The sequence below is a fragment of the Colletotrichum chrysophilum genome (assembly GCF_026319265.1).
Source record: "Colletotrichum chrysophilum strain AFK26 chromosome Unknown scaffold_233, whole genome shotgun sequence".
NCBI lineage: Eukaryota > Fungi > Ascomycota > Sordariomycetes > Glomerellales > Glomerellaceae > Colletotrichum > Colletotrichum chrysophilum.
In genome coordinates, this window is record NW_026517520.1 from 13,744 (window position 1) to 27,299 (window position 13,556).

Genomic DNA, 13,556 nt, shown 5'->3' on the forward strand with positions numbered 1-13,556 from the left:
GGTAGCCGCTCCGGAGTGGGACGGCATGGGACGCCTCTTGTTGTGTGAGTGGTGACACGACCGCCTATGCTCAGATATTTCGCGAAAGCAAACATTGTAAAAATATCATTTCCTAACACCCTGTGTATCTCAGAATGAAAACTATGTTATGCCCCTCTATCCTTCACCTTCACGATGCGGTAAGTCTGTGTCGTGGTTCAGATGTCTGGCTGAAGCTATTCATCGATAGCTCTCATAAACTGCGCAGGCCTGGATTCTTCGATATCATTCGTTTCCTTTTTCCCAAAACGCCTTCGAAATGATCCCCAACACCACCGATCACCATTTGCCAAGTTTACTGGTTCTGGGGCCTCAACCCCTTCTTCTTGTGGACGTCCGTTAGCCTGAGCTTTTGAAGACGCATATTCCGCCTCCGCTTGCTTTAAACATCTCTGTAGCTTGGATTGCTCATCCATTTTCTGTTCTAGCCTTTTGGAAAGCCAGCCTTCCAATCTTTGCACCAACGTCATCAGCCCCGTTGTCAGCAACACCAATTTCATCAGCATCGCCATCCTTGAACCCGTCCAAGCTTCCGTCAAATCTCTTCTAGATCGGCGCAAGTCAACAGATTTGTACGCAACTAGTGCCAACAAGGTGAGCGTAAGATTCGCAATGGAAGTGATGATCATGTTGACCAGCGTGGGCCCTGTAGGTGCTTCGCTCATGCTGAACATTCCTGTCACGAAGCCCAGCGGAAAAAACACAATCGTGACATACGTGAAGCGCTTGATGTCTTCGGAGCGATGTAGATCTAGGTTGTTTTGCATAATGTCCAGGTAACTGCGCATAAGCTCAAGATCTTTCGTCGTAGACTCAATGAGCTTTGAGATGTTGTTATAATGGTTCTTGAATGATTGAAGAGCGACCTCATTCCGAGCCGATTGTTTGCGTATGCGAGTTCTGTAGCGGCTTTCATCGTTGAAGGACCATCGTGGTCGCTCGGTTTGACGGCTTTGTTCCCGATTCAGCCATGATTCAATTGTCGCTATATTTTTCTCGAAATGCGCCTCAATTCTGCTCATACAACTCTGGAAGATTTGAAACCGCTGCCTCGCACGCATGTAACCTTCGTAATCAAGCCTCTCGAGCTCATCGACGGCACTCGAATTCGGGTCTGATTCAACAGTGCTCAAAGACTCATGTGAATTGTCTCCATCGAGTTTTGTGATGTTACTGTCGTAGTTCCCATCTGTGTGGGAATTCCATCGGGGAGCTTGAAATGACCTTCTGCTTAAGTCGTCGAGTCCCCTTTCCAAAAGTTCTCTCATCCTGGTCAAGATGTCACCCCCGCTTTTGTCCATCATCTCCAGCATGGCTGCAAATAGGGTTTGTTCCAATACTCTACGCTGCTTCAGGTAGAATACGTTAGGGTGCAAACCCTTGATGCCATGTAAATTCTCCTCGCCGCTATGTTCACTTGGGTCGTTGTCCATGTCCTCAACGAGCTTGCGGAAGCCATTTTCCATATCTGGACCGGCGGCCAGAATGCGGCACGTCCAATACCGGTCAAAGAAGTCGCCTTCGAATCGGAAGCTCAGGACGAATTTAGTAAGTCGAAGATGTTCATGGCCCACAAGAGCTGGAAAGTTGAGAACTTCCTTCCCACTTATGCCACCGCCATTTCCTTCCTCTTCCATTTCCTCGGCGTAGATTGTGTAGAATGAAAGGTGAAGCTCCGTTTCCCCAGGTATTGAGCTCTGCCATCGTCTCCTCCCAGAAGTGATTTTGGAAATTTTGATGCCTACGGAGAAAGTGTGATATTGCTTTTCTCTCCGTTTCCTCTCGATCTGAGACCGTCCTACGACATAGCTGATTGTGAGCTGGCAGATGAGAAATCATGGCCCAGACCCGCTTCTTCGCAGATTCTCGACTTCTTCCTTCGCTCATGATCGCTTTAACGTCCTCAAGTGTATTGAATGTTCGAGGGGAACAATGAACGGTGGTCTTATCTCTTCTGCGAGAGCCAATTCGGGGGAAGTCAACCATCTTGCCGAAGAACTCTGTGATGGTCATGCTTTTCTCCGTATCAATGCTTTCGGGGTCGTCTGAACCGGACATGTCACCTGAATGGAAAGTGTCTATTGAGCCGGTGGCATTGTTCGGATCAACAACGTCTCCTTGAAGGTTGCTGAGAGCTGTGGTCGTTCCTTCCGGTCCAGCTTTTGTGTTGTCTCTCGGGATGAAAAACGCTGGTGGGTTGTATAGCCACTCGTCTCCAAGCTCCACAACGTTTTTCCCGTCAACTGTTCCCAGGTTGTTGAATGGAAGCCTGGTTTTCATAGAATAGACAATTGTATGTTCCAGCTCCATTTCTTGCACAGAAGGTTTGAAAACCCAATTCTTGCCAAGAAAATTCAGCTGGGCCTGAACAGTCTCATCTCTCAACTTGTTTTGCCCTGAAGTTGAGGGATTCGGTTGTTCACTCGGCTCTGGTTTGTCCAAATCGGAGCAATACTTCCAGAGCATGTACGGTATCTCGAATGTTCTCGCCCAGAATTCATCCCTTGCGATTTCAGTCTCGTAGAGAACGGGCTCCTGCAACTCGTCGAGCTTCCCAGGAAAAAGACCATTAGCTGATGAGCTTTTGAAGAGAATCGTAAGAGCTTGCTCCAACATCTCTTGGTTGGAGCGGAGGCTGATAGGCTTCTTCAGGTAATGAACGACGATGATCGACAATGCGAACTTCAATGGATCATCCCAAATTGTGTCATCATTGTCTTCGTGGAAGGGTTGGCAGTCCACAGTATTCTTCCCCACATCGATTTTACGTTGCCATACATCCCCATGACGTGGGATGTTGCTGTTTTCTGTTCCCGGCTTATCGAACAACCCTTGTTCCATGGCTCGGAAAAGTGCTGAATCCTTTGACCGTAAGATGAATCTCGTGTGTATGGGGCTCCGTCCTATCGCGATCATGCGCTTTTTGGACACAGGGTTTTGGGTAGTAAACTTCTTCAGCATATTTTTCTGAAATTTGCCTGAATCTCTCAGCTTTGATGTCTTGACTTTCATCTGCTCAACAGACTTGATTGCTTGCCAGATCAGTACCTGATCCGTAAGATAGAAGCCTTGCATTCGTTCTTGCTCTTGATGAAGCCGTGGGAAAACGTCATGTCTGCGTGGGTCGAGCTCCGTCAGGCTATCAAGCCAACTTTTCGCAGTTCTCTTAATGGACGTTTCGTGTTTCTTGAAGCCTTCAGAAAACCTCACAAAGTCACCGGCCTTTATCAGTTGGAAAGGGGCGTCAACGAGTGATCTTTCCTGGAGATACACGTTATGCTCCCAGTCCTTGATGCGACTACCGTCTACCCAGTAATGGGGACAGAAAGATGCTTCGTCTTGATTGGCCCTGGTAAAAATCCATTCGATGTGACCCTGGCAGACGAGCTCGATGCGCTTCTTCATGTTGCAAACGTAAGATGTTATCGAGCCGATTTCACCATTACAGGAACAAATGTGAGGCTGCTGTTCGTGCTGGTCTTTGAAGTGTTCGAGGGCCAACAACAAGATCTGGAAGGCATAGCTATTTAAAGACATTTGTTTAGTAAGGTGAAAAAGAAAATAGTAGATGTACTCAAACTTACAAGCTTGCTGCTGTGCTCACACGGTGGCTTTCAGCATCACCGCAAGTGAGAGCGACTGGGGAAATCTTGTCGCCGCTTGATTTTGGTACCGGAATACTGCATACAGACAGAATATGTTCTAGGTTTCTCCTAAGACAAAAGTCGAGATCCGCACTTTTGGATAGAGGAACAGAGGCCGATTTCCACTTAGTAAGCAGCCGATTGGTGGTTTCGAATGCATTCTCCCACGTCGTTGGCAATGGTGCAATCGCTGGTGTTTCGTCATCGGCGACGTACTCGAGCCTGTACACAAGTATGATGGTGTACGCTTTCTGGTCCTCACTGTCTGCTTCTCCTGCTTTGGGTATCGTCGATTTGCTCTGGATCAGGTAAGAAGCTCCAGAAGCACCGTGTCTGATATCGAGACTGGCAGAGTTCACCAGAGCAGGGGGTTTTGAATCCTCGACAGACTTCCCAATGTCGTTAGAAGACTTATTGATCTCGCTGAAAGACTCCTGAATGGTTTTGACAGACTCCTTGGCGCTAATAGTTGATTCTTCCAATCGATTGACAGATTCGCTGTTGGTTGAGTCGGCATCCAAAGACGCCTCATAGAAGGATTCCTCGTAGACAGTTTCGTCATCAGAATAAGCGTCTTCATCAGAGGACACCTCGTCGGAAGAGCCTTCACTGACGGGATTTTCTTTGATGGAATCAACAAACTGAAGGGACATTTCCTTGTCCAGTGCCTCGATTTTGAGGGTGATTCTCTTATCTCCGATCCTGTGCTGCCGCATGAGGTGGCGTCCCGCGACACCGTACGAGTAAGCACCTGTATCATCCTCTGTAGCTTCGTTGAATGTGTTGTGGCCGTCAATGAAGTCAAGATTTCGTATGAGTAGGTCTGGAGAAACCGCCAAAGGTGGCACCTTGTCGTCTGTTATCCCACTCATGTTGAATATCTGGTAGATGGTGCCTTCTGATGCCACATACTGGATTGTGAGATCGCCGCCATTCTTCAATTTCCGCTCAAAAGTTGGCCAACGATCGTTGATCATGTTCCCAATTGCTGCAGAAGTAGCCGGTAAACATAATGAATCAACTTGCGGCCCAATCACTCCTTCGGAGGATGAAGATTTACTCCAAGAAAGGAGCCTTGATAGACGCCGTTTGACTAGCCATGGTTCCGGCATTGATGGATGATCCACGCAAAAGCCGGTTTTCTCCCCAGGAAAATTCTGGGATATTCGTAGTAGGCTACCAGACGAGCTGACTGTCGCAGTGATGCCACTGTCCCCGAAGGAGTAGTAAGTCTTGCGCCTCTTGCCTACTGCGGCGGCTTGCTTCATCACACCCGAAAACTTGGTGTCTTGTCGATTCGCCATCTTGTGTTATCTCGCACAGATTTCTTTCAAGTAAAGAGAAATTGTTGTAGAAGTCCCGGTTTTCGTGAGGGTAGGGTGCTCATGAGACAAATACCAATGAAAGGACTTTGGGTTATTCGGTTGTTGTAGGAGGCCGAACATGAACCTTCGAGAAGAGGTTCTGGAATTGGACATAAGAAGTAGGCTCTCATTACCTTCTACGTGACACTGCAACAATACTGCATTATCTCAAAAGCATCCTCGAATCGGGTACAACATCCGCAATTACAAAGAGGGGTTTACATATGCACGATGCCCTGTCCGGTCTCGCCACGGGCCGTCGCGAGAAGAACCCACAAATCTACTACCAAGTGATTGGAGTTCTGAATGCACAAAGCCTTGTTGAGTCACTTATCAGCTAGAACAGCATAGCCGGACTGGACACCCAGCTCGGCGATAACACGTCGCCGGCCTTTCCAGGATTTCCTCGATGAGGAGACCTCTGTGAGACCTCGAGATTCCATATGTGGTAATCTCTGCGAACACGAAGCGGTGTTCAAAGCAGGACGCCTATTCGGATAGACCCTAATAATTGGCTTCGAACGCTGGATGCAGATTGGCATGAAGATCTATGGAAGTTCACAATTGAATCGCGATTTTTCATTGCAAATACCTCAAGTTTCTGGACGCAACTTACCATCATATCAAAGCTTCGACTGGTGAGCGTAGGAGATCTTGGACTAAAGCTGGTATTAATTCTACCACGCGGTGCATTCCCGAAGGACTCGGGTTGGGCTTGAGCTGCAGTTGGAATGGTTCTTGATCGCTGCATGGAATATTGCCAGCAAGGGGCCAATGAAAGACTGCATTAATGTATAAAACATTGCAGACGGGTTTGCCGGTAGGAGGCGAGAGACAAGGCGGGGGATGGAGAAATAGTTACCCCCGTGGTTTTGCTGTTGTCTCTACTGGACGGCAGCTAGTTACCTTCCTGCACGAGCAAGCTGACAGCCTGATGCACGGCGACAACTCGAAAAGGCACAAGCTGCAGTGCAGCTCTGCTGTACGCCCCCGTTTCTCTCGATTAATGGAGACAAACGATCTGGGTTGACGAGGAGAGAGGACAGCAAGATTATGGGAAAGCTTTGTGACGATTGAAGGTAAGGGTGGAGCCCTAAGGTCCCTTTCGTCCAAGACCTTCGATGCGTAACAACAGGGCATGGGGAAGACAAGGCCTTAGGTTGTGAGACCAGTGTAATGGATCTGCGAACACCTCGGGTTGGGCTTAAAATGCAGTGAGTGTTGCCGGTCGTTTCTCGTCTTCAGGTAAGTCTTCAGATATGAGCCCAGTGTCCGTAGTCGCCTCAAGGTAGATTTTTCCCCAGCGCAATGAATAGAATGCATGCAACAATGTGTATTCATGAGAACGTTCTCCCTGGAAAGGATGCGGGATTCGGCGTGAGTTCTCTTGGATTGCATCCAATGTTCCATCCCGAATGTGACCGTATTTCCGCTCGACCTCCTTGCTTCCATAAAAGACGAAGACCCAAGGTTGCCGAGCATCGGCGATCTGACGAGCCCAAGCAGGAGACGGGTGGGAGACCAGCTTCTGCATTGCGTTGACAGCATTCCCCTCGCCTCTCCATATTTGAGCAAGCTCCTCTGGTGTCATACGCTCGAGCTGTTGGATGATCAACCTGGCGTTTCTTCGGGCTGCCCTTTGGTCTCCGTTACGAACTCTTTCCTTCGCGGGCGCGACTGGCGTTTGTAGGTCTTCTTCCCGTAACCGTGCGTCGTATATATCTTGCACAGAGATGATTAACTTGAAAACATCCAACAGAGGGGGCAGGCGGCCATCATCCGGCTTTACGGCGACTGCTACCAGGTGGGCATAGGAGCTAAACGCGCTGTTGGTGATAATTTTGACAAGGGCTTCCTCGTCAAAGGGGTAAGCGGCTTGACCCAGCACGACCCTGCGCAGCGTTGGCTGGCGAAGGACTTCGTCGAGGCCTTTGAACATGTTATGGCCACGAGGTCACGTCCTGCAATAATCCGCTCGCGTGCCAACATAACCTGCTCCCTCCTTTTTTCATAGAGAAGTCGTTTACGCTCCTCAGATAATGGGGGAAACATAATTGCTGGAAGGTCGATGGGTATGGACGGTATCCTGTGGTGTTTTAGGTAAGTTTAACCCACTGGGCGTGTACTTCTCCACAGACAGGGCATGCCAGATATGTAGCCTGGCAGGTGACACGTCGTCAGTCTTGTCTCTCGAGGCATAAAGAGTCCAGGTCGTGGTGATTCTTGATCGTCAGGTGTTTATGGCTTCCGCTTTGGATGTAAATCGGATGACTGGTCCTAACTCCCATGCGTCAGCATCAGTTGAAATTCTAGTGAAAGGTAGCGATGAACAGCCTGACCAGGCTGCATGGAATTCAGAGCGCGCATAGCAGGCGATGATCAGCCCCGACGACAGCTTCAATGAGGGTGAGTCGCAAGCTCGTTCTCAGAGTACCACACATCTGAAGATGTGGCACGGAATAGAGCTCAGGCGATGAGACAAAATGAACAGTACGATGAACGCGCTGGGCTGTATGGAATTTGCTTGCTTGCGGTGCAACCTATATTGATTGGAGATGCTTCCTGATATTCAGGCAGTGGGCATGAACCGATCATCCAGCATCCATCTCAGCAAGCGAGTCTATTCGTCCTCCAGTCTATGAACCTTTTCGCACCCGATACAGATCAAAGACATTACGGCCATCGCACAAGCACACCCTGTCTATAGCACACCTCTATATCTCGGCATCTGACGTGGAAAGCGAGCGAATATCACAACCGCAAAGCCTTCGCCGCCTTCGGCACCGGTCCCACAACCCCGAACCTCGCCACAATCATCAACACAGGCGTAAAGATGGCGACCAGAACCTGGATGAAGACAATCTCAGCATATAGCTTAACCGTCCTCTTCAAGCCCTGATCCTTCCTCTCGCTCTTCATCTGCTCCAACCGTGAACCTCCCTCCTTCGCCGCCGCGGCTGAGCCCTCTTCACCCTCCCACCTTCTGCATACCTCAAGGAACGCTTCGGGCTCGTCCGTGATGACGCCGTCCACGCCCTGCGCGATGCTCCACTCCATCCACTCCTCCTCGTTGACAGTCCACACAAACAGCCGGCGGTCATGCGCCTTGAGCACGCGCATGAAGGCCTTGCCCATGGGCCCAACGAGTGATTTTTGAAACATGTTGAAGGAGAGAAACTCTTGCGGCAGGAACTTGCGGGCGAAGATCGGCGACCAGGAGATGAGGGCGACGGGGTACGTAGGAACGTAGGTCGTGCAGTGGTTGATGTACGGTTGCTGGCGTGCTGTGTCAGTATGAGGATCCCAGCGGATGTTGAGAGGATACGTACGTTCCAGCACCCGAATATGATCCTCTTGTTCCACGGCACAGGACCCGGCGTCGATGCCAGGACCTGCGCAACGCAACTCAACAGCTCCGGCGCGGGGTCATCAGTCTGCAGCACGCATCAGCCTTCATCATCCCGCCTCTTCAGACAGCGCCACCAGGAATCACCTTGATGTCAAGCAAAACCCAAATGCTCTCCCTCTCCTTCCCCCCCTCAGCCAGAAACTCCAACAAGTCGCTCAACCGCGGCATCCTCTGCCTCGGCTCGCGTATCGTCTCGAGCGAGCTCACATACTCCCACTCGCACTCGTTGATCTTCTTGTCGACGCCGAAACACCGCTCCAGCGTGCCGTCGTGCGAGAGCACCACGACGCCGTCCTTGGTCAGGTGCAGGTCCGTCTCGAGGGCATGCGCGCCGGCGTCGAGCGCCGCGCGGAAGGCGAGGAGCGTGTTCTCGGGGTAGAGGGCTTTGTAGCCGCGGTGCGCGATCGCTTGCGGGAGCGTCGTCACGGGGGAGGAAGAGGGGCGGTGCAGGGCGCGGGTGAATTGGGCTGCGCACGAGATTGGATCGTTAGCTTTGCAGAATGAGCAGAGAGGTAGGCCGTGGTCGTGGTACCAGATGGGATGCCCTCTGAGAGGAGCGGTTTCGTTTCTGAAACCATGGCGGTGTATCTTTTAGCTGTATCTGTAGAATCTAGATGGTGTTTATATGGTATGCTGATCGTAGCTCAATAGCTTCTATCGTCGAGTCGGGAGCACTGTAGCCGTCGGGGAATCGACAATCACAACGGCCAGCGCTGATGGGGGATGAGGAGACAGATAAGTGTATGATGTAGTGTATTAAATCTATAATAAGAAACACAAGAAGACACCTTTAAATCATGATCGGGATAGTCATCGTCAGGAAGAGCGAAGCAGCCTAGGCCCGTTTGTCGTCGGTGGAATTGAAGAGCCCGTACCGCTCGCGGTAGTCGCCTGCGTCGGGTGATGGCGATTGACAGAGCTTGAGACCGCGCGGTGTGGTGATTGGGTTGTTGGAAGCCTCGGGATGAATGCGGCGCCAATTGAAGACGGGGAAGCCCACGTGCTGCTGGGAGTGGGGTGGAGCCAACCAAGCTTGGGAGGAGCTGAAGCTGGAGGAAGCTGGAGCGGACTTTGCAGCAGCAGTTTGCGACCCCGCGGGATCCAATCGGCCGCAACGGCACGGGACATGCTGGTCGGGCTTCCCAGTTGCTTAAATCCGTCTCCGCTGCGGCGTGCAGTAGCGCCGTCTACGGGAGGTCACGCATGTAATCGCATTGCGTACATCATCGTATCGAGTCTGAGTAACGGTGGTGTGAAAGCATGTGTATTCATTGATTCCCGCTTTTAACCGTATGGTCTCTATTCTACAATTCCTTGCGCTGGAGGGAGGAGCCTAATGATGTGCTATAAGTTTACCTATGGATGTATTCCTTTGAATAGCTAATAGGCTGAGGCCCCGATGTGAAATAACCCAATGTGTTGATGTGCCAATCAATGCCAATTTTATATCTAGTCGATCTCGACATCAATATCGAGGTCCAAAGCTCCGATGATGTCGTCATCCATAAGAGGTTTGTGAATGGTGGGAATGCCCTTCTTCTCCTGGTTCGCGGCCTGCAGCTTGGCCAGATGGGGCAGCAGGGACCCTGACTTCTGCGCTCCAAGTTGAGGCGTGCCATTGGCCGGGGTACTTGCGTTGCTGCCGTTCGTGCTGGAAGGCTTCTTGACGCCGTCTTTGACGTCGTGGATGAACTTGGCCTTGGTACGTAGACGCCGTGACAGGTCGTTCTTGATGTCTTCGCCTCTCTCCAGCGCGGCCTCGAGCTTGCGCGCCTCGGCCTTCTCTTTGAGCTGCGCCTTGCGGACATTTTCCGCGTTCTGCAGTCGGCGTTGACGGTTGATGTTGGCGAGGCGGTCCTGCTGGGAGGTCGCGCTGGGCTTGGATTGGCTGTCGCTGAGGCTGGTCTTGAATGCGAGAACGTTGGTCTTGAGATCGTCGAGTTGTTCTTGAAGATCTTCCGCTTTCCTGGTGTTGCCCTGAGCCCGAGCAATGTCGATGTCCTGCGCGAGACGCTCGCGGATCTTCGGGTCGAACTTCTTGCGGAGAGCGGACTTGCGCTGGATGCGCTCGTCGATTTCTGTGGTTGTGAGGTGGTAGTTGACGAGGTGGTTAATGTCGTCAATCTTGTCGAGGAGTGTTTGCTTCTTCGGCATGTTGAGACCATCTGCTTGGATGACCTTCTCGTAACGGTTGTACTCGCGCTAACACCATTAGATTGTGCAATTACTTGCGGAGCCATTGCAAACGTACCTCTGTGAACGGCCTATCGGACAGGAAGATGAAGGGAAATGGTCTCTCCGCCTTGCCGTGCGCAGCCAAGACGTACTGGTCAGTCACGAATGAGCCACCTGGGCCGGTCATGGCGTACGGCTTGCCCACAGTGATGGCTGTAAATGTCAGAAAAAAGGCTCATCCATCAGAAGCGACCAGCATACCTTGGATGCGCGCCATGCGATACTCGTCCGCACCAGTCTTTGGGTCGGGCCCCAGACTAATGCGAACATAGCAACCAGTCATTGCGGACTCAAAGCCGGGATTGAAGCAATACTCCGCAAACCGACTCTTGCCCACACGAATCCGCTCAAAGTCGCGCATGTCAGGCGGCGGCAACTCGCGCGCCACGATCTCGTCCTCGGGCGACCTCGTCTTGCGACGACGGCGGTTGCGCTCGTCGTAGTCGTCCTCGCCGTCGCTCTCGTCGCGGCCACCGTAATCGTCGTCGCGCGGAGACTGGTTGCCCCTCTGGCGATCCTCTTCCCTCCTACGAGCACGATCGCTCTTCTCCGCGCGGGCGCGACGCAGCGTATCTATCGCCGACGTCTTACCATCCGTGCGAGGACGCGATGTCTTACGCGCGCCATCCTCCAGATCAGCGGCGTCCGCGCTGCGCTTCTTCAGCTTCTGCTTCTTCTCCTCGTTCTCCCTCTCGCCGACGAGCTGGCGCAGCATGCGGTTCTGTCGGTGGCGCTCGATCTCGGCCTGGCGTTCTGCCAACAGTGACTCCCTCTCAACCTCGCGCATCGCCATCACCTGCTCCTTCTCGGCAGCGCTCCTAAACATTCCGTCGACGGGGTACTTATCCTCTTCGTCGTCGTCGTGGGCGCCGGCGCGGCCGCTGTGCTGCTCGGCTTCGGAGTCGGACTCGTCCATTGCGGCCGACCCTATCGAGTTCGGGCTGCCGATCGCGGATGATCTGAGGCGCATTGTTAGTGATGTGATGAACAGATAATCCGAGATGAGGATGATATAGCAAAAGAGATTGCGCAAAAATGGCCCGCAGATGCCAGGTTTGACAGGCAGTGGAGGGCTGGTTGGAGGTGAGGGTGGTTGACAGCAGGTGAAAAAGCCATTCAAATGTGACCAGACCAGATCCTCAAGGTGGTAGAGACTTACGCCTCGCCTTCTTCTTCCGAATCCTCCCCTCCTGTGCGCTTCTTCACCTTCTTTGCCACTGATTTCTTTGCTGCTGCCTTAGGGGGAGGTGATGCGGACGGCGCCCTGCTCTCGGCCTCTGACATCACTTCCTCCTCATCTGAGGACTCTCCACCTCCGGCAAGAGCCAAAAGCTCATCGTCAATGTCGGCCATTGTGCGTTGTGGAAGGAACTCGATTAGGGGGAACAAAGGCGACTTCGACGGCTTCGAAGGGTTTCTCGAGAGATCGCGACGGAACCTGGTCGTCGACGCGACTAGGTAACGATACTGTTGTGCTCTGAGATATTGCGATATGTTCGGTGGGAGCGGCGCGGATTCGATGGAAGGAATTCAACAGACTGGCGGAAACGGGCGATTGGCGATGTTGGTAAGGTGGGAAGAAGAGCTTGAAAGTCTGGCTCCTATTCACTGCCTTCCAGGTCGGGACACTGTCGTCTACAGCTCGCGTCTGATTGGCCAATATTATGTCATACAGCTGCACAGAATAATGGGCCGTCGGAGCATCGGCCCCTTCCCATCCGATCTGGCGTGACGTCAACCAATCATGGCGCGCAGTGTGCTCGGCATCCGCCGGGCTAAATCATTCGATATCATTGACAGCTTCATTTGCGACTGGACTTCGGCCGAGTGCATGCTCCGAGCTGGGGCTGACATTGTCACTTCACAACCACACAATGGCGTCTGTACGAACGTTTTGGAGGCCCTGCAGCGGCATAGCAAGGCGAACAGCGCACCATGCGCATGCGCCGGCTCTGTGCATTTCGCAGCGGCAGCTTTCGACGACGCCCAGGTCGCAGGCTGAAGCAACCAGCCAAGATCGCCCACGTCGCAAGCCCTTAACCCAGGAGCAGAAGGACTTTCTGTCCTCAGCTGTGCGTCACTGAGTCTCTCATCCGTCTTCAGAACCATTACTGACACACGCGAAACAGCTCCGGGTAAACCAGGCTGGAGAACTCGCAGCGACGCTCATTTACACCGCCCAAACCCCACCACTCGTAAATCGACACCCTCACCTCCGTCCCTTGATGGCGCACATGTACGACCAAGAGGAGGGGCATCTTAAGACCTTCAACTCTCTTATCCACAAGCATCGTATACGCCCGACTGCCCTGTATCCCGTGTGGCAGGTCATGGCTACTGGTCTGGGCTGGGGTACGGCTGTGATGGGTCGCGAGGCAGCCATGGCCTGCACGGAGGCTGTTGAGACTGAGATTGGCGACCACTACAACAACCAGATCCGAACTCTGTTAGAGATGGTCAGTGAGTGGGAGGCGGAGGGGTACGAAGTTGGCCCCGAATTTTCGGAGCTCATCAAGACGCTGCGGAGGATCAGAGACGAAGAACTTGAGCACCTCGACCATGCTGTCGAACATGACGCCAAGAAGGCCGAGCCGCATTGGCTGCTGACTGGCGTCATTCGCGCGGGCTGCAGAGGGGCCATTTGGGTCAGCGAAAGAGTATAAAGTCTGTAGTGTAAGAATGTGTATAATACATGTAAAAGAACAAAAGGCCAAAGCCGGGAAAAGCGGTAAAAGAAAGAAAAAAAAGTAACCGAGACCAAAACGCCAATTGTCCACCCTCCGACTCCGTTTTTTGCACACGTTTCCCTGGTGTCTCCATCTTGAATGGCGTTTCCGTCGTCTCTTTTTCTATCGTCTGTAACGG

At 52.2% G+C, this 13,556-nt stretch overlaps 4 protein-coding genes across 4 annotated transcripts; 1 reads left to right on the top strand and 3 right to left on the bottom strand.

The window, feature by feature from the left end:
* Positions 1 to 3,809: 3,809 nt before the first annotated feature.
* On the bottom strand, positions 3,810 to 4,660 carry COL26b_013478 (uncharacterized protein; the record flags this gene model as incomplete). The annotated part of the gene is made up of 2 exons (XM_053186076.1): positions 3,810 to 3,873; positions 3,900 to 4,660. The coding sequence occupies 2 exons, from the start codon at positions 4,658 to 4,660 to the stop codon at positions 3,810 to 3,812; spliced, it is 825 nt and encodes a 274-aa protein (XP_053029969.1).
* A 3,138-nt stretch (positions 4,661 to 7,798) lies between these two features.
* On the bottom strand, positions 7,799 to 9,034 carry COL26b_013479 (uncharacterized protein; the record flags this gene model as incomplete). The annotated part of the gene is made up of 4 exons (XM_053186077.1): positions 7,799 to 8,323; positions 8,377 to 8,481; positions 8,541 to 8,923; positions 8,989 to 9,034. The coding sequence occupies 4 exons, from the start codon at positions 9,032 to 9,034 to the stop codon at positions 7,799 to 7,801; spliced, it is 1,059 nt and encodes a 352-aa protein (XP_053029970.1).
* An 871-nt stretch (positions 9,035 to 9,905) lies between these two features.
* On the bottom strand, positions 9,906 to 12,044 carry COL26b_013480 (uncharacterized protein; the record flags this gene model as incomplete). The annotated part of the gene is made up of 4 exons (XM_053186078.1): positions 9,906 to 10,658; positions 10,708 to 10,844; positions 10,893 to 11,650; positions 11,851 to 12,044. 4 exons carry the CDS (start codon positions 12,042 to 12,044, stop codon positions 9,906 to 9,908), a joined length of 1,842 nt encoding a protein of 613 aa, XP_053029971.1.
* Positions 12,045 to 12,565: 521 nt separating this feature from the next.
* Positions 12,566 to 13,354, top strand: COL26b_013481 (uncharacterized protein; the record flags this gene model as incomplete). The annotated part of the gene is made up of 2 exons (XM_053186079.1): positions 12,566 to 12,574; positions 12,821 to 13,354. 2 exons carry the CDS (start codon positions 12,566 to 12,568, stop codon positions 13,352 to 13,354), a joined length of 543 nt encoding a protein of 180 aa, XP_053029972.1.
* Between the last annotated feature and the right edge of the window lie 202 nt (positions 13,355 to 13,556).